We start from the raw sequence: 27,721 nt of genomic DNA on the forward strand, positions 1-27,721 counted from the left end.
GTACCTCTGATGACCCTCGAAAATGGGGATGTGCAGATACGCATCCTTCAGGTCTATGGAGGCCAGGAACTCTCCCGGATTCAGGGAGGCCACCACTGAGTGGAGTGATTCCATGCGAAACTTTCGAACACGCACGAAGCGGTTCAGCGCTTTCAAGTCCAGAATTGGACGCACTTTGCCCTCCTTTCTGGGCACAGTGAACAGATTTGAATAGAAACCCCGAAACCTGTCCCGATGAGGCACCGGGACAATCACCCCCTGAGTGAGAAGATCCTGCACCGCCTGATGTAGGTCCTGCAACCGCCCTGGGGTCAAATGAAGATTTGAGGGAAAGAATCTGTTCGCCGGCCGTGAAAAATTTGATATTGTACCCTGACCGAATGATTTCCTGAACCCACCTGTCCGTGATTCGGAGCAGCCAAGGCTGGAGGATACCGCGCAAACGTCCCCCCACCCCTGTAACGGGTGAAGGCGCCCCATCAGGCAGAGGCGGACTGAGCCGCCGCACCGTCCTGGCCGGATTTTTGTTTGCCAAACCAGGGCCACCTTGGCCCTTGAAGGGTTTGCCCTTTTTCTGCGCCTTGAAGGCACGAAAAAGGACCCTTGAGCAGGTTTAAAGGATGGACCCCGCTTACCACTGAAAAACTTGCCCTTAGGATTCTGGGGCAGCAGAGTGCCCTTACCCCCCGTGACTCCTTTAACCAATTCGTCCAAGGATTCGCCAAAAAGGAGAGACCCCGCATAAGGGATGTCAGCCAGTCTTCCTGGATTTTTGGTCAGCCGACCAGCATTTTAACCAGATTAAGCGACGGTTAATCACTGCGACACTGGACAGGCGTATCGCCAAGGGGGCCTCATTCAGAGCCGCATCGCACAAATACATGACCCCACAATGAATCTGCTCCACCATGTCCACTGTAGTGGGAGGGGCAGAGTCGGCCACGAGGGTGCGTTTGAGCACCTTGGTCCAATCCGCCACAGCCTGAGCCACCATCAGAGGCAAAAATAGGCTTGAGCATGGAACCCGCCACCATGTAGGAATGACGGGCAAGAGACTCCAGTCTCCTATCAGTAGGATCCCTAAACACCGGGGAGTCCTCAGTGGGTAGAAGGGTAGCTTTGTTCAACCTGGCCACCGTGTGATCCACTTGATGAGGCACACACCAGCGCGCAGCCGTAGTAGCCACAAAAGGGTAGAGAAGTTGAAACTTCTTAGGCACCACGAAGGTGTGTTTTAAATTACGCCATAGCTCATTCACCTTATGGTGAAACTCTGCGGGGCAAGGGAAAACCTGCGCCGTCTTGCGGGTCCTGTGTGTACCAAAAGAGGACAACGCCTGGAGGGGTGGGCTCATCCTCCAAATGTAGTGTTTCCTTCACTGCTAGGGATCAACTCCTCCATAGCTGCGCGTCCCTCGGGCGACCCGGGGGGGGGGGGGTAAGTCATCCACCCCTGCGACCTCCGCCTCCCCCTCAGACTCTTGTGGGTCCTGAGAAGAGCGGGACCCTGAAAGGGCCACGCTACCTACAGCAACCATGTCACATTCAGAATCAGACGAAAAGGAAATCCTAGGCCTTTTCCTAGCAGCACGTTAAGACATCAGCACATCCATTTTTGACACCAAAGTTGCCACAACAGCAGCCAAATTAGTGACGGCAGGGGATTCAGAGGACCCTGAATCCCCCACCAAAGCTGGCAGGAATTTGCTGTCCTGGGATTCCAAAAGAAAAGTTTTTTTTAAACTGGCCCTTTAAGTGCGCACCCCAGCAGCACACCGCTATAAGACTGACACACAGAACCCCCCGCAGGGAAAAAACTGACCAGGAAAATTGCACAAGGCAGGACAGGAAAAACAGCAGGACAGAACCCCACAAAAGTGTTACCAGCTCCTTCGGTCGCTCCTGGGAGAAAGGAGGAAGTGATGTCACCGCTGGAGGCTGAACTAGGCTGCAGGCCAAGGAAAATAGATGCCTATTGAAACTAATGGGAGGCTTCGCAAGATGACCGCCGACATGTGCTCGGAACGATAGTTTGCCACACAAGATGGAGCCGTAAGGCGCGAAAATACACTACATAGCATGCTGTATGAGCGCCCACAGTGAAGCCAGACATGCTGCCCACACTTAAAATGGCAGACCGGCGGTTTTTAACCCCGCAGCGGTCGCCGCATGTGTCTGCATCCCCAAGCACCCTAAAGTGACATTAGGAGAGGGACCCCCAAAAACCCCACACAGCGCTGCTGTGAATAAAAAGCCCCGCAGGGACCGGGACCAGGGAGCCCAAAAACGCACAGACACAGGGGACACCACAGATCCACAGGACTGCCGACCCCAGACTGAGGCCCCACAAAGAATGTACTTACCTGTACCCAATGGCGTGGGAAACCGCCCACCCTCAGACGGCAGGGGAGTGTCGCCAGCCAAAACGCAGGACACTAGTAGTGCACGGACGAACCTATGCTGTGTCCAGTGAGGTAGTCACCTGATGAACAGGGATGGGTTGTTTGAGGCCAGGGCGAACACATAGCCTGCGAAACGCTCGATGGCGGGCTGGGATTCCATCGGACCCTCTGTCCTGGAGAACCAGGAAGGTCAGTCCGATTCCTGGCTCCGCAGACACCGTTTTCACCCGAAGATCCACTAACTAGTGCTGATAAAATAAACAGCTAGCAAAGTAAAGAAAAAAATTACATCTTTTGAAAAAAAAAAATCATAAAAGAAAAAGACTGTAGCCTCAGCACAGGGAAGCCTATCCACTCCTGAAGCTAGGCAGAAGACAAACTGAATTGGGATGGCTATTGCAGGGGGGTATTGGACTAGGACCGCCCCCATGGGTGTGACTATGTAGATTTATTGTTCTTTTACAAGTCTTATGCCTAGAAACTCCTGTGGAGATTAAGTCAATACCCCATAAGTGAAGACTGTGTGAATGGGCGGCGACTGTCGGAGGACGCAAGAGAAATTTTGATTTTTAAATTTTTTTTGGGAATGTTATATAGCAGAATGTGAAAGATATATTCCCCCCCCCCCCCCCCCAGAATGGTCACTTTTTGTTTATAGCGCAAAAAAAAAAAAATTGCATAGGTGATCAAATACCACCAAAAGAAAGCTCTATTTGTGGGAAAAAAGGAAATTAATTGTATTTGGGTACAGCATCGCACGACCACGCAATCGTCCATTAAAGTAACGCAGTGCCGAATCGCAAAAAATTGCCTGGTCATTAAGGGGGCAAATCCTTGCAGTCCAGAAGTGGTTAATATAGGTTTGATCAATGCAGTTTATTGGAACATCACTCAAATATTTACAAAATTTGATTGTTGATGAGACTTTGGGTTCAGTCATCACCAGAACAGCTTCTCAATGTTTTGCCTCAGAGGAACCCTTACAGCAATTGTAAAAGGGAAAAAAAAGGGGGGTGGGGGGTGTCAAACGTGTCTTATTTGCCTGCACTGTGCAATGGAATAGCAGAGTGGCCGCGAACCTTTTCGGGTCTCTAGCCGGCACTCATGGCACCTCCTTTGTCCAGTGTCCCCATAGGAAGCCGCTTCCCATGGGGGCACTCGTGCGTGTTCGCTCCCAAACCCCGCTTCTACGTTCATTGACACAGACAGTGGGACTCGGCCCTGCTCTCGTCACTGGTTTGGCAGCAGCGCCCAAACAAAAACCAGCAAGACCTGGAATTGAGGGGAGAGAAGAGCGGCAGATGAGCCCAGCGTTGGATTAAATGAGTGCCCAGGTGCATGGTGGGGGGGGGGGGTTTAGGGAGGATGCGGATGCCTCAACTTTACCCTTAATGCAAGGAAGGTATTAAAAAAAAAAATAAATAAAAAAAAAAGGTAAAAAATTAAGGTTTTAGAATCACTTTAAATTTTCAAATCTCAGGGAACCCTTCCTAAAAACAATTAATCTGGGAGCAATTGGGGGGGGGAGGGGACACAATCAGGACTTTAGTTTACAAATGACAACTTCTGTAAAATTATAAAAGCTTGCAAATGTAAAGAAGAAAAACACAAAAAAAAAAAAAAATATTTGCATGCAAACCTAAGTGAAGTAGATTCTAATGCAAAAAGCTATGGGATGAACTGCAAAATGGAATTTAATCAGGGCACGGTTTTTTCCTCCCAAAGACAAAACCAGCAGAGCACAGGCCTCCCAGTAGCCAGGTACATCTCAGCATTTTCTGAGTCTCCAGATTAAGGATCGACCGATTATCGGCAAGGCCGATATGCACTTTCCCCGATATATCGGTATCGGCCCCGGGACTGGCAGATATTGCCGATATTTTCGTGACGTCATTCTGCCTTCTTAGGCCGCCTCCCTCGCCTTGGACAGCCTCATCTGGAGTTGGGACTAGTCTCGCAGGTGTGTATCACAGCCATACACCCACCCACCCCACCACAGAGTGCCAGTCAGCCAGCCACCCACCACAGGGTGCCAGCCAGCCAGAAAGCATCAAACAAAAATTAACATGTTCAGTACCAGATTTGTGTCAAAAATTGTCTTTATTTTTCATAACTTAAATGCACAAAATATCAGCCCATTATGGCCGATACAGATATGCGATGGCCAAAATATCAGCATAGGCAACGAAAAAAAACATATCGATCGATCCCTACTCCACATGCCAAACCCAGAACACTTCTAGGGAAAACCTCCCCACCAGCACATAAGCAGCTTTTAGCTACAGCTCTGCAACTAAGGAGTTTGAATAGACCCCTCCACACCTACAGTGCCTTGAAAAAGTATTCATGCCTCTTGAATTTTTCCACATTTTGTCATGTTCCAACCAAAAACAAATGTTTATTGGGATTTTATGCAATAGACCAACACAAAGTGACACATAATAGTGAAGTGAAAGGAAAATAAATGGTTTTCAAAATGTTTTACAAATATCTGAAAAGTGTGGCGTGCATTTGTATTCAGCCCCCCCGAGTCAGTGGAACCACCTTTCACTGCAATTATAGCTGCAAGGCTTTTTGGTTATGTCTTTACCAGCCTTCTATATCTAGGGAGTGAACATTTTGCCTATTTTTCTTTGCAAAATAGCTTAAGCTCTGTCAGATTGGATGGAGAGCATCTGAACATCCATTTTCAAGTCTTGCCACAGATTCTCAATTGGATTTAGGTCTGGACTTTGACTGGGCCATTCTAACACACGAATATACTTTGATCTAAACCATGGCTCGACAAAACCTAGGAGCCAGGTCGCATTGGCGACTAGAATTAGCAGCCTGGCGCCTGGGTTACACTGCTGCAGGTGTCTTGTCGCCAGACATCCCAAGTCTCCTGCGAGGTGTGGGAGTTTCCTGCATGTGGGCTGCTGCTCCTGACACCCACAAGTGTGGCGCCCGCATGCGGTAGACTCCCGCACCTCGCGGGAGACTTGATGTCTGGCGACAGAGCGGTGTCTGTTAGCTGTGACAAAATGTAGCAGATGCTTCCAGTATAGTTCCCGTCTCCGTCCTGTCACAGGCGGAGTGATATCAAATGCACTCCGCCTGTGAGGAGAGATACAGGAAGCATCGGCTTTGCCTGCTTCCTCCTCACACTCTCTGCCAGAAGTCACATGTTCTAGGGGTGCAACTGAACTAGCCCACGGCACATAACTGTAAATATCCCAGCATGTGCAGTGTTTGACTCCTACCACCATGACCACTACAAAATTACTGAAGTGGTCATGGTGGTTGGTGTGTTTCTTTAATATCTCTCAGAAGTAAACAAAGTACACACAGGTCAAATGCCGGGCAACATCAGCCGGTTCATAAAAAACTGGCCGCCATTGGGTATGTGTTTATGGCAGCGGATGAGACATAAGGCGGCAATTCGGCATGCGCAGAAAAAAACTGGCTCCTAACTTTTTTAGCTGGCTCCTAGATTTCAAGCAAATTTGTCAAGCCCTGATCTAACCATTCTCTTGTAACTCTGGCTGTATGTTTAGGGTGGTTGTCCTGCTGGAAGATGAATCTCCGCCCCAGTCTCAAATCTTTTACAGACTAACTGGTTTTCTTCTAAGATTGCCCTGTATTTAGCTACATCCACCTTTCCCATCAACTCTGAAGAACTACCCATGTCCCTGAAGAAAATAATCCCCACATGATGCTGCAAACACGTTTCAAAGTGGGGATGGTATGTTAAGGGTCATGTGCAGTTTAAGTTTTCCACCACACAGGGTTTACTTTTAGGCCAAAAAGTTCCACTAGATTTTAGTTAGGGGTATTAGAGTAAAGGGAGCTGTATGCAAATGCACTCCACACTTTTCAGATATTTACAAAAAAGTTTGAAAACCATTTATCATTTTCCTTCCAGTTCACAAATGTGCCACTTTGTGTTGGTCTATCACACAAAATACATTTACCTTTTTTTGTTTGTAACATGACAATGTGGAAAATTTCTAGAATGAATAATTTTTCAAGGCACTGTACTTAGGATGTGGAATCCACCAGCCACACAGATAAAATGCCCACTGATTACAGAGTAATGTTTTTTTCAAAAAAGTCTTCTAGGATCTAACCCAATATTGTGTATGCCATAATGGAAGATTCCTGGAAAACTAGCCAACCAACTTTTAAGCAAGAAATATAGAATAGTCATAATAATCATAAGAAAACAGCCTTGCATGCAAGAAAAAAAAAAAATGCACAATACAACTGTAACATAAAAATAAATACAAGAACACCAACAGAATTTCATTTAGTAATACCGATATAATATGGTGAAGGTATACAAATATATGCCGTTACAGATCCCAACATACGAAACAAAAAATTCTAAACAAAATTCTAAGCAAAACGCAAGAAATGCTCAGCATAAACTGATATCGCACGCTAGAACACACGATCATGCATGTCTCCATACAGTAACCAATTGGATGGCTTTCACCCTTGGACAATCATTGTAGGACAGACAAATACCACCCATTCTGCCAGACAATGAAACTCTAGCTGCATTTAAAGAACCTTTTAAACAACTGCACAAATTACATTTTATAGACAGTTTGAGCAGGCCAGCCTCAGAAATGTCAAAAACATTCAAACATACTGGAGGGTTCAAGCAAACCAAGAGATATTACTGCTCAGAAACCTTAATGTACTATTAGGCATGCAGAAGATTCTAAAACATTAAAAAAAACTATTTGGCATACACAGGGCATCCGGAAAGTATTCATAGCCCTTCAATTTTTCCACATTTTGTTGGTACAGCCTTATTCCAAACTGGATTACATTCATCATTTTCCTCAAAATTATACAAACAATACTTCATAAGACAACATGAAAGAAGTTGGGTTTGAAATCTTTGTAAATTTAATAAAAAAAAAAAAAAAATCACATGTACATTTACAGCCTTTGCCATGACACTCAAAGTTGAGCTCAGGTGCATCCGGTTTCCACTGATCATTCTTGAGATGTTTCTACAACTTGATTGGAGTCCCACCTGTGGTAAATTCAGTTGATTGGACATGATTTGGAAAGGCACACACTTGTCTATATAAGGTCCCACAGTTACCAGTAAAAGTCATAGCACAAACCAAGTCAAAGTCCAAGAAATTGTCTATAGAGATCCAAGACAGGATTGTATCAGGGCAGAGATCTGGGGAAGGGTTCCAAAAAATTTCTGCAGCATTGATGGTCCCAATGAGCATAGTGGCCTCCATCATCGATAAAACTGAAAAGTTTGGAACCACCAGGACTCTTCTTAAAGCGGGCCGCCTGGACAAACTGAGCGATCAGGGGAGAAGGGCCTTAAGCTGGATACACACTATCCAACTTTTGTGGTTAGATTTTCCTTCAGATTTAACTTTTCTATGTAGTGCAAGGGCCTGCCAGATTGCATACAAATTGAAAGTGTTTAGGTTTGACCTCATATTATATGGTTTTGGTAAGTCTAAAGGAAAAAAAAGTTTTCAGAAAATCTTATAGTGTGTATGGCCCATTAGTCAGGGAGGTGACCAAGAATCCTGACAGAGCTCCAGCATTTCCCTGTGGAAAGAGGGGAACCTTCCAGAACATCTATCTCCGCAGCACTCTACCCATCAGGCCTGTATAGTAAAGTGGCCAGACAGAAGCTACTCCTTAGAAAAAGGCACATGACAGCCCACCTGGAGATTGTCAAAAAGGCACCTGAAGGACACTCAGACCATGGGAAACAAAATCCTCTGGTCTGATGAGATTGAACTCTTTGGCCTGAATGGCAAGCCTCATGTCTGGAGTAAACCAGGCACCCTTCATCCCTACAGTGAAGCATGGTGGTGGCATCATGCTGTGGAGATGTTTTTCAGTGGCAGGAACTGGGAGACTAGTCAGGATCAGGGGAAAGATGAATGCAGCAATCGAAAACCTGCTCAAGAGCACTCTGGACCTCAAAAATGGATGGGGGGGGCACAGCATGTGGCAAAATGTTTTTAACTTTATTGCAGTGAATGCATTAAGGTAATCGTTTTAGCTTTAGAATCACTAAATGACAAGTTCTAAATTCTGCTTATTTCATTAGCTCCCAAAAAAAAAAAAAAAAAACATCCACGCATGAACAGGTGCTCATGAGCAAAGCACAGCAGCACCTTTGTAAATAAAACCGAGAAGATGAAGAAACAGATGCAAAAAAAAAAAAAACCATCCGTTAGACTTACCAGTATCGGTGTTTCTACGAACCTTCCAGGATGGCAACACGAGAGATGAGAAGCTCCAAACTACAGGAAACAATCAGTTCACGGCTGTTAAAAGGCCCCACCCTTCTTGTCCCTCAGTTGTAAAAAGTAGTTCTGCAACCTATTCACAAGGGATGTATAATCACTTAGGTACTTACCACCTAGGTTTACATTCTTTCCTCACCCTTTTAACAGGGCAGGGAGTAGGCCTGCGTCCTGGAAGGTTTGTAGAAACACCGTTACCAGTAAGGTTTTTTTCTCCTCTCACCTCCCAGGACGAGTCTTGCTGAGACAGCACCTCCACTCGGTAGTGCTTCAGAAACGTGTCATGGCTGGACCAGATGGCTGCACTGCGAAACTGTTCCCAGGAAGCTCCCGATAAAGCTTTCAGGGTTGCAAACCACACCCTCTTTGGCCACCAATGCGCGATCAGGAGGCGAAGGCCCGGGGAACAACTGAACTTCTGTAAAACTCAAGGAATAAGAGTTAGAGGGGTTAAGGCATAGGCTAACTCAAAACTGCCATAACTGGGCCAGAGCATCCAGGCCCAGCGTCCCTCTTTCAAGCGAAAGGGAAAATAATCTATTTACCTTTCAGTTTTGTAGGCTGGCAAATAGGTCTACTTCTGGGCAGTGGAATTTTTGGACTAGTGTCTGGAATACCTTGGGATTTAGCTCCCAATCTCCTTGTCTTATTGAATGGAAACTGAGGAAATCTGCTTCCCAGTTGCTTTCCCCTTTTATATGAATGGCCGACAGGGAGATCACTCTTCCTTCAGCCCAGCCTAGGATTTCCTGGGCTAGTACCAACAGGCGTCCGGACCTGGTACCCCCTTGGTGATTCAGGTAAGCTACTGTTGTAGCATTGTCGGAGCAGACCTGAATTTCCATGCCTGAAATGGAACTCTAAGGCTTTTAGGGCTTCGCCAACTGCTCCGAGTTCCCTGAAGTTGGAGGAGGCCTGGGCTAATTCCTTGTCCCAGATGCCCTGGGCTTGGGCTCCTTCTAGATGAGCCCCCACCCCCAGGTGCTTGCGTCTGGTGACCTTTAGAGGGCTCCACTGACCCCAAGTTCTGCCCTTTTCTAAATTGCTTGGAATTGGAGGTGAAGATTATCCTTTCGTCCAGGGACGCAACCTGTTTGTCCCAGGAGGAAAGATGGAAGAATCGAAGGTCTCAAGTGTAGTGGCGCCCAAGTAACTACTGGGATGCTGGCTGACATGAGCCCCAGAACTCTCAGGATCTCTCTCCTGGAGGACAAGGGGGCGACCACCAACCTCTTTACTGAAGAGAGACTACCTTTTCCACCTTATCCCTTGGAAGGAAAATACTTTGTACCTGTGAGTCTATCCAGTACCCTAAATAGGTCTGAACCGGGGCAGGCTCCAGGGATGACTTTTCAATGCTGATCAACCAGCCTAGTGCTTGCAGGACTATTAACACCTTCTGGGTGTTTGATATTACTTGGGCCGCCGACAGACCAAAAATCAGTAGATTGTCTAGGTAAGGAATCAAAGCTATTCCCTGGAGATTAAGATAGGCCACCACCTCCGCCAGGATCTTGGTAAACATCCTTGGACTGTCTGCTAGACCAAAGGGGAGTGCCCTGAACTGCCAATGTGAACAGCTTGAAGGAGTCCCTCCAGACCGAACAGATTTCTGTTCAATTTGGTCCCCTCTGCCTCACTATCTGGGTCCACATCAACCTCCTCCCTAGAACTAAGCTGAGAAAAGCAGATGGGCCCGTCTTGGAAAGTAAACTCTCCTGAGAAGGGCCCTCTTTAGGTGTAAGCTCACCCAGTTCTGTTACCTGGGGGTGGAAGCTATAGAGGTGCGAAAGGACTGGATAGTGGCTAGCATTTCCTCCTGCATAGACTTAAGGAAATCTTTCATCAACCTTGAGGCCTCTTTACCAGCCAGTTTGTTATAACACCTGTAACTAAAGGGCTTGGTCTGAGATCTGGGCAGTCTCTCCCCACAATTCCCACACTCTTTGGAGGAGCTAGTGGGTACAGGGGGTGCTTTATCAGAGGCCTCCTGGGTTCCACCTGTAAGATTCTGTAAGAGAAGAGGAGAGGAGATAAAACAGAACACTCTTCCTGCCCCATAGTAACTTGGCTACAGGCCCCGCTGAGGGAGAGTATGAGAACTACAAGGGACTAATCCGGACACTGGTATCAGCCCCAATCGGAAAAGAACACAGCACTTACCGGGCTCCAATTTGCTCTTGCCTGCAGCCACCTAAACCGACCTTCCCTTCTCCATGAAATGGGTTGTGGCAGGCTTCATGTCTTTGGCAGCTTCCCGGCTCTTTGTGGCTGTTGAGTCTGCCTTACCACTGCCACGCCGGTGTCTCCTCCGAACTCACTTCCCTCTTCCGAGTTGCACTGCACATACTCACCCTTTCCTGCACAAACCGGAAGTTCCAGCTTGAAAGCGAGGCTTGGAGCACGCTGTCCGGCGTTTTTTTCTAATTCCGGTGAATGCGAATTCAGGCTGATTAGCATGGAGGAACGGAGGAGACCCCTGCTGAAGAGCAGGCCACAGGCTGTGGGGGGACCACCACTGACCGAATGCCTGTGAGAAACCTAGAAGGCATGCAGGTAGAGTGTGGCCTTCACCTGCATTGCTGAACCTGTCTCACAGGGGGGACCATCCAACACAGTCTTCTGGTCAGAGACAAAAAAAAAAAATGAATGTTTTGCTGTAGGAGAAACAATCAATACGGAGGAACAAGGGGAAGGGTGGGTCCTTTTCATGACTGAACTGATTGTGTTGCCTGTAGGGTAGAGCCTCTCATCTCATGTGTTGCCATCCTGGAAGGTGAGAGGAGAAAAATCAGAGATAGAAAAATCTAAACATTTTCTTTGCCATGCCAGGGGGAAACAATCCCCTAATTCACCTTTAGGTAAAACCATCACAATAGAGTAATCTCAGCTGATGCTATAAATTAAAATTTCCTTTAGATAGCACAACTACCCACACTGGGTTCTCAGGCAGAAGAAAATGTCCAGCATACAGTTTGTTTTTTAGACCTCATACAAAGGACAAAAAAAACAGCACTTTTAGGGGCATTTGACTTTTCGCAGGCTTTTACAGGCTAAAAAACCATCACTTACGCATTCTGAAGGGCATTTGAGCAGAAACAAAAAATGCAAGATATGCCTAAAATACTAGCATGTTAACACTTGAGCCTGCATTCATTTCAATGGCCAGAATAAACGAATATCCTGGACGATGGAATGGACGAATGCCCAAGTGTTTGATGCGCCTAAACACCTTTACAAAATGCGGCTTTAGGAGCATTTTTTCAGCTTCTTTTCGCCTGCCAGGAGAAAAGGTGTTTAACTACTTCCTGCAAACCAACATACCTGTACCTTGGCTTGCAGAAGTGGTTGTACCGGGATGATGCCTGTAGCTGCAAGCATCATCCCGGTAACGATTTTTAGAGTCAGCGTTTGGCTCTCAGGAGAGAACAGCTGAGGCGGATCAGCAGCCGCTCAGCAAATATAGCAGCGAGCGGGAGGGGATGTGGTTACCCCTCCCGTGGCTCTACCCGGGTCTCCCGTCCCACCGGGAGAGTCCCAAACAAAGCTGGATTCAGCTTTTATAGGGTCTCCGATACAGCACCGATTTAAAAAAATGGTCAGTATTCAAGAATGCAGATTTCGGCGTTTTAAATACACTGAAGTGCAGTGGAGGCGTTTAGAGTCTATAAGACCCCAGATCTCTCCATAAAGAGTACCTGTCACTGCCTATTACTGTCACAAGGGAAGTTTACACTCCTTGCGACAGCAATAAAAGTGACCAGGTATTATATATATCAATCAAAATAAAAAAATTAAAAATAGGAAAAAAATATTTGTGTGTCCACCATTGCCGTGTGTTCGCGCACGAAAAAAAAAAAAAAAAAAAAAAAACATACATAAGTTGCGCCCGCAAATGAAAACTGTACCAACCACACATGTGAGGTTTCGCCCCGATCGAAAGAGCAATAATTATAGAAAAAGACCTCCTCCAACTCTAAACTGGTAAACGTTAAAAAAAAAAAAAAAAAAAATTAATGCGTCGCCTATGGAGATTTTTTAAGCACAGTAGTTTGTTGCCATTCCACGAGTGTGCGCAATTTTAAACCAAAACATGTTTTCGTTTTTTTTTTCTTCTTTAAAAAGCATTGAAATGTATTTTTTGTCAAAAAAAAAAAAAAAAAAGAAAATTGAGTTTGAAAGACTGCTGCGAAAATACCGTGTGACAGAAAATATTGCATTGACCGCCATTTTATTCTCCAGAGTCTTTGCAAAAAAGAAAAAAAACAATGTTTGGGGGGTACCAAGTAGTTTTCTAGCAAAAAATACTGATTTTAACTTGTAAACATGTGTCAGAAACAGGCTTGGTCTAAGTGGTTAAAGGAGCTGAGCAAAGGCCCAATGTGCATGAAAGATTGTATTAACATGCCTTATTATATTTCATATATATTTCAGTTTATGCCCATTCTGTGATGGGAGTGTGGGCCCTTGCATTTGCATGGTAACGAGCCAGACTGACACTCATTCATACAACCCTGGACATCAGACAGCTGTGTTTTGCATTTAGACGACATGTTAAACACCTTTTCATTCATTCATTTGGACACTTGACAAAGTTAAGTCTGCGCATAGATATTACTGACACCACCTAAACACATTTGACAATTGCTTACATTAACACATAACTGAACACAGACAAAGCGACTAGTCCCACAAAACACAGATTCAGATACAAGAACACCTCATATTGACACAGATACATAGGGAAACAAAAGCCTTTTCATGTACTGTTCTGTGAGATATGTGCTATTGTTAATTTGACTGATGAATTGTAACCAGTTTGGAGCAGTCTTTCCCGCTCAAAACTTGCCTTTAAATATGAGCTAAACTTGCAATAAAATCAGTTGTGTCTGCGCTAAGTTTGAGTGCTATGTGTCGTCATAACTCCCGGCCAGTTGAGGGGAATTCACTATCTAGGGGGGGGTTAGCCACTGAAGGGCCGTATATCATCTTTTAATTGCCTCCTGGCGAGATTCAAGCTAACAGTGCATGAGGCCTTAAATATTTTAAGCTAACAAAAAATGTAATACATTACATCTTTCCATAAATTTGGTATCTGCATTAGTTTTCTTTTAGGCTAAAATATTTTTCAGCAAGTACAGAAAATACCTGCTGTTCTTGCCAGAAATGCACTGACCTTTTCACTTCATGTGAGCTAAACTGGCAGCACAAACACTGTTCCATTTTCTAAACTCTGGTCATCAGTCCATGTAAAGCAGATGAACAAAGGCAGACGTGTGAAGTTCAGCCTATTTGACAATAGTTCCTTCCATAAGGCTTAGTTTTCACTAGTGCGACTTGTCATGCGACTTTGTGTCCAGTCACAGCCCATTGATTTCAATGGCACCTGTTCCAATCTATGACTTAAAGTTGCAGCGACTGAGTCAGAGTGTAAAGTCAGGTCAAAATTGCACTCAAAGTTGCATCAAAGTCACGTGACTTTGGCGTTGCACTAGTGGAAACATAGCCTAAATACCATGAAGAAGAGTGTAGATTTGGCAATACATGTGTTATTTGCAGCATTACCTGATTAATAAAGGAAAACAAAAATCAAATACAGCCACATAGAAGGACTGATAAGCGGATATTAAAAGTGGACCTTTCCCATAATTCACATCAGCATACATCTCTACATTCTGATATGAAACATTTTTTACTTTTACAAAATTACTGTTTATCCACTTTCTGGTTCCTTGAGGCACTAGTTAAATAATCCGGGCCTCACAGATGCACTCTGGGAACTTCCTGTCACATGTTCCAAGAGGTAGACTCAGAATGCTAGGCATAGTTTCAAGAAGTAAAGGGAGATTAAATTTTTCTGTCCTTAAAAAAAAATGCTTATTGTAAGAACAGGGAGGAACACAGTGCTGGCGCATAACTATTTTGAGCTCTAGGCAAGACTAACACTCCCCGCAACCTCCTCCCCGCCCACACGGGGGTGTTTGTGGTGCGGCTAGGGTGTCGTTAAGTCTTGCCAAGAGCCATGCAGGTGACAGGATAAGAGCGGACTCACCGGACTCAGCAGCTATGTTCAAATCCCGCCTCCTCTGCTGACCTCATGCCCGCCTCCACTGACCCAGCTGTGCCTGCCTACTCTGCCTCCTTAGATGTGTCCTCCTCACAGTCTGAGCTGCTGCTGACCTCCTGTTCTACAGCCATGACAGGCCTCCATGGCTGCTGCTTTCTCTGCATTCAGTCAGCGCCATAGCCCTGTGTAGGTCCCCTCGTTTTTTCCAGCCAGGCTAACGAGGAAGTCAGCGGGCTATGGCTGCATCCCTAGGCAGCAGTGCGCCCCAGGGCCCCTCGTTTTTTCCAGCCAGGCTAACGAGGGAAGTCAGTGGCTGCCTTCTTCGCCCAACAGGAGCGCCGGCCCTGGAGGAACAGAAAAAAAAAATGGCATGCAGAGAACACAAAGCCTGCAGTTAAAAAAGAGGAACTGCAGTCTGCTCACATAATTTGTAATAAAAAAACATATTTGCCATTCTGAAGCTTCCCTCCAACCACTTTGTATATTATTTTTATATATACTGTGATTCTGTACTTGCCATATATGCTGCAGGAATCTCCTTCCACCAAGTCTGGCTGCAGCCATTTTAACTGTGGGCAGCTGAAGCTACCTGTTTACTTCCTGGATTTACAAAGACACACAAACATTCACACTCATTGGCTGTCCTATGACTCATCCCTCCTCCCTTGCTGGCAAACTCACTGTGAGTGGAAGAGAGCTGTGCATGATGTCATTAGCCTAGGGCAGGCTTTTCATCAGACGAGGAAGTGGGCTGTAGAAGGCATTTACTAGCAGAAAGAAAATGTTTTACTACCCAAAGTTAAAACAAAGGCAGAAGATTTAATAGACAGAAAGATTAAAAAAAATGACTGAAGAGCTGCTTTAAATGAGTATGCTTGCGGATTGGAAAGGTTTAGTAATGGCAAAGTTGCTTTTATTGTAATTTTTGGATAAGAGGAAAATACCTTTTTAAAGTTGATATCTGGGAAAATAATTTTTAGACATTTGCTCTAGAAATGGAAAAAAAAAAATGACCTCTGACAATGCTGAGTTAGGGGAAACGCTTTCCTTTATGCTGCACTAAGCACTAAACTTCGGATGCTCAACTTACAGGCCCAGCTCTAATACAGTGGTGGTAGTGGGTCACTTGCTCTTCCCCTTATTCATTCCCAAACACCTATTCCATTCACACAGTACAAGGTGTTCTGTGAATAGACAAGGGGAGATGGTGACAATCATCCTCTCCAACTATACATTCACAGAGCACATGCTGTGAAAAGAATAAAAAACATTATGTGAATTGATGAGGTGAAGAGTAAGCAGCCCACAATCCTTACTATCCGTTTCAGTGGCAGAAGTTTAACGCCTATAGTACTGCCTGGGATACTGGAAACAAGAATTTTACGCAACATAGCAGCATCCTCACATTGGAACACCCATCAATAACAGTCATGTATTTTTGTAAAGCAAACATCTGAATTTTTTATATGTTCTCTAATTGGAGAAGTGGAGACCCTGATATCACTGCCTTCTCCACCTCTTCCAATCAGAAAAAGCCTTGCGTTGTTTGAAAACAAATACAAGGCGTTCTATGAATGACGGCAGTGGTGAGCAAGTGACCCCCTTTGCTCAGAGAGAAAACGTCTCACAGTGAACAAGGATGATGTGATGGTTGCAGGAAAAGAAAATGCTTCATATACGGCTGGCCATACATTATACAATTTTTTTGTTTAAATTTCCTATTTTCCAAAACCAAATAGGAGGTCAAACCTAAACACGTTTAATTTGTATCCAATTAGACAGGTGCTTGCATTTGAAGGTAAATCTAAGGACATTGAATAAGAAAATTGTATAATGTATGGCCAGCTTAAGATGTGAGCAGCCTGTATCTAGTTGGACCAAAAAAAAAAAAAAAAAAAAAAAAAAAAAAAAAAAAAAAAAAAAAAAAAAAAAAAAAAAAATCGCAAAAAAGCATATTTTGATTGGATTGAGCAAAAGTTATCACGTTTACTAACAAAGGGAAAGATTGTCATTTTTGTTTGTTTTTTTTTTTAACGCGTAATGGCGGCGATCTGAGATTTTTTTTGCGGTACTGCGACATTGTGGCAGACAGATCGGACCCTTGACTGACATTTTTGACACTTTTGGGGTTACCAGTGACATTACTACAGTAATCAGTGCTATATATATGCACTGTTACTGTAAAATTACACTGGCAGTGAAGGGGTTAACTTTGAGAGGGAGGGGCTGTGTGTGTCCCTAGGGGCGTGATTCTAACTGATTGGCTGTGGCTTGAGGTGTAGGAACAATGATCAACGGTCCTACATAGTAGAACCGTATGATCACTGTTTCTACACAGGGGAGAATGGCAGGCGGCTTGTTTACATCAGCCGCCTGCCTTTCTCCCTCTGCAGCGACGATCGCAGAGTGACCGGCGGACATCGGGTCCGCCGGTCACACGCGGGGGGGGGGGGGGGCGTGTGCGCGCTCGCTCCCTAGACCCTCACAGGCTAGCAACGTAGATCTACGTCGCTCTGCCTGTGAGGGGCTGACTGCCGAAGTAAATAGTCGTGCGGCAGTCAGCAAGTGGTTAAATGACTGTCCTTAGGTTAACCCCTTCACACTCAAGTCAACTACTTTGACTATAGTAATTACTATCGCTGGTTTTTTTTTTTTTTTTTTTTTTTAGATCAAAGGATAACTTACCGCCATATAACAACCCAAAATCAATTCTGCGCCTGACGATTGCAGCGATAAAACACATCTGCATGTTTGTACCCATAGTACAGCCCCGAAACGGTGTGCATTTCGCTTTTTTTTTTATCCTGCCTAACACACACTGACACTAAATTAAAAAAATAAAAAATAATTAAAATTTTACCCTAAATATGTTGACTGACCTTTGACCCCAATAGTAATATGGCAAGCCATCTTGTAATTTTTTTTTTGTCCACACTTTTGTTTACATTTTCCTCTCCTGCAATTAGCAGACGATAGATTGTAGCTTTCTCTATAATATGAGGAAGTAAACATAGGGGCAGGCTTATAGTGACTGACTACTGTAATAGCCAATCAGAGGCTATCACAGCGACCAGGTGACCCAGAAATGAGGGTTCCGATGGTTGGCGAGATCTCAGTCCCTGAGCGACGCGCTCCCAGCACAAAGGGAGATGCACATATATATGGCCACACAGATAAAAGCCCACTTCCATGAGGCTGCAGATGTGTGTGGTCAGCGGGAAGGGGTTAAGATACACTTCAGGTTGAACATCAGCAAATTATTTACATGTTCTTCACAAGCAATGCAACAAACTCTGCTTAGGTCAATTTGATGTAAACCAAAATGCCTGTGTAGCACCTCTGGATTTATGTGTAGCACTGTTATATCATAACAGCTTTACTGCCCTGAAGCTGCTTATCCTGGGACAACTTACAGTAGCATCTCACGCAGATATGCTGCTCTGACACATTCTCTGCAACTCTAAAGAGATAATGAACACTAAGCCATCAGAAGTACCCAGATGTCACCAAATCTAATAACAAACATCAGCAAGTAAGATCACCAATACTCTTTCCTGTTGCACCTTGTACCAACACAGAGTTATGAATAAAGGTTGAGGCCGGCGGTAGAGACAGACATACAGGATTGCAGCCACAATCTGTGCGCTAACCAGTTCTCATAACTAGAGAGGAGCACAAGTTTGACCCAGACTTAAAGTGGTAATAAACCAAAAAGCAAACATGTATTATAATGCAGCCTATCTGGCCAGTAAGTATGTTTAAAAAAAAAAAAAACTGTCTTGCAGATGCAGCAGTTACAGGGTTGAGACAAACCATTTACCACTGACAGGGGTGCTTACTATAGTCAGCTTTTATGTAAAACCTTTATTCCAAAAGGAACAAAACTTTCAGTAACTGCTTAAAAAAAGTGTTGGGTTTCAATAGGTTAGTGTATTTAAATCTGCCAATACATCTAACACTACCCTCCCCTCAAGACTGACAACGCTACTGTCCAAAGGTATCTTTGCTGCTTTCATCCAGAGTGGGGCCACTAATACAGGAGGTGCGTTACCGGCCAGATCACCAGGTAAAAACAGAGGTCGGGGGGAGCCTGAAAATAAAAATCGAATGCAGCAACCACATCTAACGATTTGCACACTTCAATAAAGAACATTTTTGGTTTAATACTGCTTTAATGTTCACCTTTTGGGGGAAAATAAGGTACATATTTAGGCAGATAAAAAAATGTAAATCACCCCCAATGGTCAGCCGATCATGGGTACAATGTCAAGACTATTGCAGACATCTTTTAGCTTGTTTCAGTGTGTTCTAACCCCAGAAGAGGAGGACCGGGGCTGCTCTGTGCAATACCACTGTACAGAGCAGGTAAATAGACGTTTGGTATTCTCCAAAGGAAAAAAAAAATAGCCTTTACAAACTCTTTAAAAAGAGAACGTCAGCATTTAAACAAAAACTAACATTAAGGGTTTTTTTGCACTACAGTGTCTAAACCTGAGTTTATAAGTGTTTTAATTTTTTTGGCTAAAGCTCCTAAACTCAACTCCATAAAAGCCCATATGTCCAAGCATACATAAGTTGACTTACTAAGGGCAAATCCACTGTGCACGAGTGCAGACACTGTAGATCTGAGGGGGAAGATCTGCCAATTTCTATCCTCCAATCGTGTGCAAGCAAAAATGCAGTTTTTTTATTTTCCTTGCATGTTCCCCTCAGATCTACAGCGACTGCACTTCCAAGTGCACTGAAATGCTCTTGTAGTCCATAGTGGCTTTGCCTTTCGTAAATAAACCCCAGTCTTTTACAAAAGTTTAGAAGCCACTGCAGTTAGAGGTTTAAAGAGGAAGTAAACCCTCCTCTGACACTTGTACCTATAGGTAAGGCTACCTATAGGTACTGTAAATATCTCCTAAACATGTACCGTTTAGGCGATATTTACCTTACATGCATCAGTGACGTCACTGGCGCGTGCGCTCTGAAGAACAGCCGTTGGTGCCGTTCCTTCAGAACTCTGTGCCGTGGCCGTTGGCTCTCGTGCGCGTGCCCGGGAGTGACGTCACCACGGCTCCGGCCAATCAGATGGTCGGATGCCGCGATCCCGGAAGACGGGTGACTGGACATGTCGCCCGTCATACAGCTAAGCGGGCGGCACGGCGGGGGCTCATTCTAAGGCAAGTATTTCACAATGAGCTAGTATGCGATGCATACTAGCTCATTATGCGTTTGTCTTTCAGGGTGAAAAAAGAAAAAAAAAGGGGTTTACAACCTCTTTAATTTTCCTCACCTGAACGCGGAAGAATCACATTCAGGACAGGAACGTTTTGACCACCAGGTGCAATCAGTCAACCTAGTCTGTGTGTACATGAGCAGTTACACTCACCTCAGTTGATCAGTCCATTGGTCCCCCGCTGATTCTAGACCAAGAAAAGGGCAATCAGACTGCTGGTCGCTCAGTTCTCGGTCTTCAGTTAGTAGTATGTCGGTGACTGCCATTCACCAGCTCTTCGTCCCTCCAGCACTCACTGAAGTTCTGGGTTGTGTAGAGGGTGGGAGCAACTGGCTCAGTCTCCCGGCAGCGTGCTGAGAGGCTGAGCGAGCAGCCAGTCAAGCATTTGGGTGGATCTTTACATTAAAGTCTGGATCAGCCGAGTGACCTCAGCTGCCCACTGAACTTCGCCCCTCCTGCACTCACTGAAGTTCTGGGTTGTGTAGAGGGTGGGAGCAACTGGCTCAGTCTCCCGGCAGCATGCTGAGAGAGCAGCCAGTCAAGCATTTTAAGTCTGGATCAGTCGAGTGACCTCAGCTACCCACTGAACTTCGCCACTGCAGCACTCACTGAAGTTCTGGGCTGTGTAGGGGTGGGAGCGCTGGCTCAGTCTCCCAGCAGCGTGCTGAGAGGCTGAGCCAGTAGCTAGTCAAGCATTTTAAGTCTGGATCAGCCGAGTGACCTCAGCTGCCCACTGAACTTCGCCCCTCCAGCACTCACTGAAGTTCTGGGCTGTGTAGGGGTGGGAGCGGCTGGCTCAGTCTCCCAGCAGCGTGCTGAGAGGCTGAAGCATTTTAAGTCTGGATCAGCCGAGTGACCTCAGCTGCCCACTGAACTTCGCCCCTCCAGCACTCACTGAAGTTCTGGGCTGTGTAGGGGTGGGAGCGGCTGGCTCAGTCTCCCAGCAGCGTGCTGAGAGGCTGAAGCATTTTAAGTCTGGATCAGCAGAGTGACCTCAGCTGCCCACTGAACTTCGCCCCTCCTGCACTCACTGAAGTTCTGGGTTGTGTAGAGGGTGGGATCGGCTGGCTCAGTCTCCCAGCAGCATGCCGAGAGGCTGAGCCAGCAGCCAGTCAAGCATTTTAAGTCTGGATCAGCCGAGTGACCTCAGCTGCCCACTGAACTTCGTCGCTCCAGCACTCACTGAAGTTCTGGGTTGTGTAGAGGGTGGGAGCGGCTGGCTCAGTCTCCCAGCAGCGTGCTGAGAGGCTGAGCGAGCAGCCAGTAAAGCATTTGGGTGGATCCTTACATTAAGGTCTGGATCGGCCGAGTGACCTCAGCTGCCCACTGAATACAGATCACAGGAATGCAGAACGTTCTGCACTCCTGTGACCAACATAAGTAGGGCCAAAAGATCTCTCCTTTCAACCAAAGTCTGTACCAAACATGTGCTCCTCTCTAGTCACAACCATGTAGAATGTGACTGCCTAAGCATACGTGTGTTGGGCTATTGCAACTATTGTTGCAGAACTACAAATCACCGCCACGCTTGTATCGGTCAGTCCTGCAATCAATGCCTCGTGGGACATATAGTTCCACAGCAGTTGGAGGGCTGAAGTTGGTCCATTCCTGGTGTGAAGGCAGCTTTGTTCACACCATATCTGCTGGGCCTTTTCCTGCATGTGTTGAGGGGATCCATATGAGACATCTCTGTCCTGGTCACACCATACACGTGCAGGAAAGGCAGTCCTGGGCATGTGGTATGAAGCAGTAGACAGGTACAGGCCAATGTCTGGAGAAGTAATGAAGTCAGATGCGATCCGGACATAGGTCTGCCGATTCTGGGAGAAGTGGGATCAGCCAGCCATGGTCTCATTTCTAAGGACAAGCAGACCACCTGCCAGGGGCTCCTTCCGTTTCCTATGACAGGTAGTTGGTGACAACAGGTCACCCTGAGCAGGGACATGTGGTCACCCCTCTGAGCACAGCGCCATTCCCATCCTTTTCTGGCCTCCCCATAATCCAGGGCTCCCTCCCCGGCCTGAGTCTCCGGCCAAGCCTGACATGTGCCGGGTGTGGCGGGAAGAAGACTCAGGCCTCGGGCTCGGAGTGACGGGAGAGCCCCGGCTGTCAGCACACACCTTCCCCCCCCCCTCCCTCACACATCCCCCCCGCAACCGGCTTCTCCCCTGACTAGGCCCCGAGCCTCCGACCTGTCCGCCACTACACAAGCCGGGGCGGGGAGCGGAGCGGACAGGCCTTGGCGCCCACATGAAGGATACTTGTTGCACGGCCCTCTGGGTGGTCGTGTCCGGAGACTGAGACTCTTTTAGCAGCTGCAGGATCTGCTGGAGGCCCTGCTCGTCCGGCTTCCACTCGTACTCCATGCTGGGGGGCGCGGGACACGGACACGGCGCGGCTTTCCCAAGCAAGGCGGAGAGGAGGAGGCGGCCTGCCTGGCCGGGAAATGGAGGCGGCTGCGGCGCGGTCCTACTGCCCGCCAACAACACTCACTCACTGACGGAAGGACTGCCCGCCTACAGCTACTGAATGCTCAGGGAGGAGCGCCGCCTATAGGCCGCCCGGGATGTTCACCTGAAGGAGGAGCCCTGCCTGTGTGCACGGCTGTATGTGATCAGCTATCACCTCACACGCCTGCCCCTCATACCACAACATCCCCACTGTCTCCATGGTAACCAAATCATTCTACAGTATATACAAATAAAGAGGCCAATTCAATAATCGTTAAATAACGGCAAATAAAATGTGATATAATAACGCATGCTGTAAAAAAAATTTAGTGTTAAAGAACGAATGCTGTATTTTTTTGATTGTTCAGTAAGGACTGCATTTCTCATGCGGTAATTTATCGCACGTGTCTGTGGTTAAGGGGTTTTTTATGGTCATTACCTTATAATATTTTACATTTTAACATGTTTGTTATTTTTCTTTTGCAAAAAAAGCATTTTGGTATTTGGAGGCGTTGACATTTGAACTACCTTCTAAAATGTTTGTTTCCTGATGCTCGGAAATCCAAGCTGTCTTTTCCATGTGGAACTTTATTGCCTGAAAATTGCTGTGTTGCGCTCCTTTGATAGAAAAATAGCCTAGGCTATATACAGCGCTCGCCGCAGAAAAACAATTAACTTAAAGAGGTTTTAAACTCAAATTTTTTTTTCTTTTTTTCACCCTGCAAGAGAAAGACATAATGAGCTAGTATGCATCGCATACTAGCTCATTATGCAATACTTACCTTAGAACGAGCCCCCGCCGTGCCGCTCACTCGCCTCTATGACGGGCGACATGTCCAGTCGCCCGTCTTCCGGGATCGCGGCATCCGGCCATCTGATTGGCCGGAGCCGCGGTGACGTCACTCCCGCGCACGAGCGCGAGAGCCGACAGTCACGGCACGGAGTTCTGAAGGAACGGCACGAGCGGCCGTTCCTTCAGATCGCATGCGCCAGTGACGTCACTGGCTGCATGTAAGGTAAATATCTCCTAAACGGTACATGTTTAGGAGATATTTACAGTACCTATAGGTAGGCCTTATCATAGGGGGTTTACTTCCTCTTTAATGTATGTGAACAATGTTGAAAACGTATCTTTACAGTATAAGTGATAATACAAATCAATTAAACACATGAAAATTAATAAAAAGTTCCAAGGAATTGATAAATAGATAAATAAGTATTTTCCAGTGGTGATCAATATATGTGAATAAAATAAATGTAAAATTCAATAAATAAAGTCTTTTCAAGTGGTGATCAGGTGCAAAGTGCTTCGTGCTCAATAAATAAAAGTTTGTGACTTTAGTGACGTGGATTCCTCTTTTCCTGTGGCTTGTGGTAGAAATAAATGACTTACCAGAATTATTGGGTCCTATGTGCTGTATAGCAGTGGTCCTCAACTCCGGTCCTCAGGGCCCACTAACAGGCCAGATTTTAAGTATTACCTTGGGGAGATGCAGACTAGAGTACTGCAATCACTGAGCAGCAAATGATATCACCTGGGATGTATTTCAGTTATCTTGCAGACCTGGCCTGTTAGTGGGCCCTGTAGGCCAGGGTTGAGGATCACTGCTGTATAGCACTAGGACCTACAGCGCTTGGAGGCCGTTCAGGCCGGATTGGGGATACCCTTTGTGGATGATCCTGGTGGGATACAGGTTAGGTTCCTCCTTACCCGATCTCGATCCTCAGGATATGGGGTTAAAAGAAAGGCTCCAGATAGTGTATTATCGTTTTAAAAGTTTATTCACCAAATATTCATAAAAATCTGAGCGAAGAAAGACTCAAACTCCAAGTTTGCAGGCAAAGAAACTGCTTACAAACACCTCCTAGCAGAGTGGCGAGCGGAGTGTTCCGGCTTGCGTTCCACGTGGTGAGTAGCTGGCTGACGTGCGTTCCACAACCTTGACGCGTTTCGTCACTTCCTGTGACGTTTTCAAAGGTCACAGGAAAGGTTGTGCTCCTTTACTAAATCTATCATTCCATACATTCATAAAATGTGTTTTCTTTTGTAAAAATATGGCCTACTAGAGTTTTTGAAAGTGTTCTTTACTAGATTGTTCCATGTTTTTGGCCCAATTCTGTGCTGCTGCCTATGTTTTGTGGAAACTAAAGGCCCGTACACATGATAAGAAAATCTGTAGGGAAAAATCGTCAGATGACCGATCTGCCGATTTTCAGATTGTTAGTATAGTGCTTTTGACAGCCGACTCCGACTTTTCGGCTGACAAAATCCTGATGTGCAGGCTATAAAATTTTTGTTGTCCGCAATACAACGTCCGATTTTCATCTCATTAGTACAAATTTCGACAGAAAAAAATCTTAAGAGCAAGACTAGGCATGCTCAGAGAGAAAGAACACATACAAAGCAATCCAACACATGACATCACTTCTGAAGTAGAATTCTGTCGTACGGGAAAATTCATATGAAAATAACCTCTTCACTTTTCACATCAGACTAGCATGCCACAAAAAACGGACGACAGATCCGTCGCTTTAGGCCCCTTTCACACAGGCGATCCGATCCGCCTGTCAGTTTTTCAGGCGGATCTGATCGGATGTTCCATGCATCCCTATGGGGCAGCCGATGTCAGCGGAGACAAGTCCGCTGACACCCGCTGCTCTCCGATCCTAACCTGTCTGTGAAATCCATATGGAAACCCTATTTTCCATCCGTCTGGAGGATCGGATGGGATCAGATGAGAACGAACAGGCGGTCTGTTCTCATGGAATCTCCCCATAGAGGACAGCGGGGATCTGACAGCTCCGTCTCTGCACACAGAGCGGAGACGGAGCTGTCATCCACCTGCTCAGCAGGGATCGGCGGATCGATCCCCCACTGAGCAGAACGGACTCCATCAGGCGGTGTGCCCGTGTGAAAGGGGCCTTAAGAAAACATGGCTATGAGGTCAATTCACTAAGGCTTACCGCATGCGGTAAGGGTATCATGTAGAGGTCCACCGATACTGATTTTTCAGCTACCTTTCAGGACGATATTCTGTACATTTGAAGTTTTCGTTTTTACACTGTCCTTTTACTTTTTTTTTTTTCATCACTGTTATTGCTGTCACAAGTAATGTAAACAGCCAATGTGACAGCAATACGCAGTGAAAGGTACTCTTTATGGAGGGATCTGGGGTCCAGGAGACCCCAAACCCCTCCTCTGCACTTAAAAGCATTCAAAAATAGCAAGTTTGGCTGTTTTGAATACTGTCATTTTTTTTTTTTTTTTTAAATCTGGTGCCTTTAAGGCTTCAGTAAACGGAAGTGATGTCATGACATAATTTCCGGGTTACTACATCGGAGACCCGATCAGATCCAATTCCGGCCTTGCTCCGGTCTTCAGCCAGCCGGCGGATGAGCCGGCTGGTCATTCAGGCCTCCCGGTGATACAAGAGACCTGGATGGAGCGGCAGAAGGCAGGGGGAGGGGGGAACGTCCCATCCCACTGGTGTAATAACAGGCAAGCGGCTCATTAGCCGCATTGGTTGTTATTACAAGAAAGCCGACCATGAGCCTCTAGGGGGGGAGGGCGCGCCGCCTGAAGCGCGCTCCCATCCCCACTCGTTCCCTGCCTTCCCTGCGCGAGTGACCGGCGGCTCCGATGTCCGATCGCCGCCATTAGTAGTAAAAAAAAAAAAAACCAATAAAAATGACATAAATCTTTCCCGTAGTTAGTAGACGCAATAACTTTTGCGCAAACCAATCAAAATACGCTTATTGTGATTTTTTTACCAAACATATGTAGCAGAAAACAAATTGGCCTAAAATGTTAAAAAAAAATTGATTTTTACATTTTTTTGGGGAAATTTCATATAAAAAAATGTGAAAAATATTGTTATTTTTTCAAAAGTGTCGCTCTTTATTTGTTTATAGCGCAAAAAGTAAAAATCGCACAGGTGATCAAATACCACGAAAAGAAAGCTCTGTTTGTGAGAAAAAAAGGACGTCAATTTCATTTTCACGCAGTGCCGAATCGCAAAATAGGTCCTGCATTTTTCCTCTGTTGTGAGCAATAAACTCACTTTTGCATTCTAAACGTGACTGATGCCCATCTTTTCTACAAATGTCCACACCCACCATGCCTAAGAAGCAGCACCCTGAGCCGAAATGTCAGCCCCCCCTGATGCTGGGGGTCAAGGGGCGCTACATAAAAAAGAATCATAGGCATTCCTTGCTAATCTCCCTGCCCTTCACCAAATTTAGCCACCACATACATATAAAAGCCAACAATAAACGTTCAAAAATCTACACACTCCAAAAAAATCGAAGGGAATCCTACCTTATGGGATGGTAGGAAGGAGATTAGATAATTTGAAACTTACCTTATATCACCTTATATCTTAAACCTTAAAACCTGTATGAACACCCTTTTTTTTTTTTTTTTTAAATAAAATAAGGCACTCGGACTACAGCTTGGCAAAAACGGCCGCGGCTTCTTTATTGACTGGTATTCAAAATAACATAAACCATCTTTATAAATATCAATATAAATAACAGACCAACCCAGTCATAAAAAACTTGGGTTGTCATTCACAGAAGATCAAAACAATTGATCACCATCCACCATACATCATCCACATCAACATCATATATCATAAAGTACACGTCCCCCTCTAACCTAGAGGTGACCCAAACCAGTCAATTTATTGAAGCCGCGACAAACCAGGGGAGGGCGGGAGGGGAAATCCAGATGGAAGGTATGAAGAGATGTGAGCCCCTGAGGGGCGGGAGGCACCTTATATATGCTTCTCCCTGAGGTAACCTCCACCCCATAGGCTGAGGTGAGCGGGCGGAGAAAGGGGCTCATTCGCTAATTCCTTAGAGAGAGAACCTAAACTGCCTGACCACCTGTTCTTCCTAATAGACCCCACTAAACTGCCTGGTAACTCATTCTGGCGGGAACCTGGCTGAGGAGAGCTATGGGCCTCATTTACCACCCTTAATCCTGCTTTATACTAAGTTTTAACCCCTTCCACCAGCCCATATGAAAGGGGGGCTAATTTAGCCCCCTTTCTAATATGGGATGGTAGGAAGGAGATTAGATAATTTGAAACTTACCTTATATCACCTTATATCTTAAACCTTAAAACCTGTATGAACACCCTTTTTTTTTTTTTTTAAATAAAATAAGGCACTCGGACTACAGCTTGGTAAAAACGGCCGCGGCTTCTTTATTGACTGGTATTCAAAATAACATAAACCATCTTTATAAATATCAATATAAATAACAGACCAACCCAGTCATAAAAAACTCG

General features: G+C 45.6%; 1 protein-coding gene across 3 annotated transcripts in view; it reads right to left on the reverse strand.

Moving 5' to 3' along the window:
* The window catches only part of TNPO1 (transportin 1), a 542,580-nt gene extending 520,100 nt beyond the window's left edge, over nt 1-22,480 (reverse strand). For all 3 annotated transcript variants that reach the window (XR_014225578.1, XM_082265499.1, XM_082265498.1), the window contains exon 1: nt 22,239-22,480. Coding sequence is in view for 2 of the 3 variants with exons in the window: in XM_082265499.1 (XP_082121625.1) it covers nt 22,239-22,343 (105 nt within the window). In the remaining variant the exon portion in view is untranslated. The remainder of the gene's footprint in view (nt 1-22,238) is intronic.
* Between the last annotated feature and the right edge of the window lie 5,241 nt (nt 22,481-27,721).

Source organism: Pelophylax lessonae (assembly GCF_965119305.1).
Source record: "Pelophylax lessonae genome assembly, chromosome: 1".
Taxonomy (NCBI): Eukaryota; Metazoa; Chordata; class Amphibia; order Anura; family Ranidae; genus Pelophylax; species Pelophylax lessonae.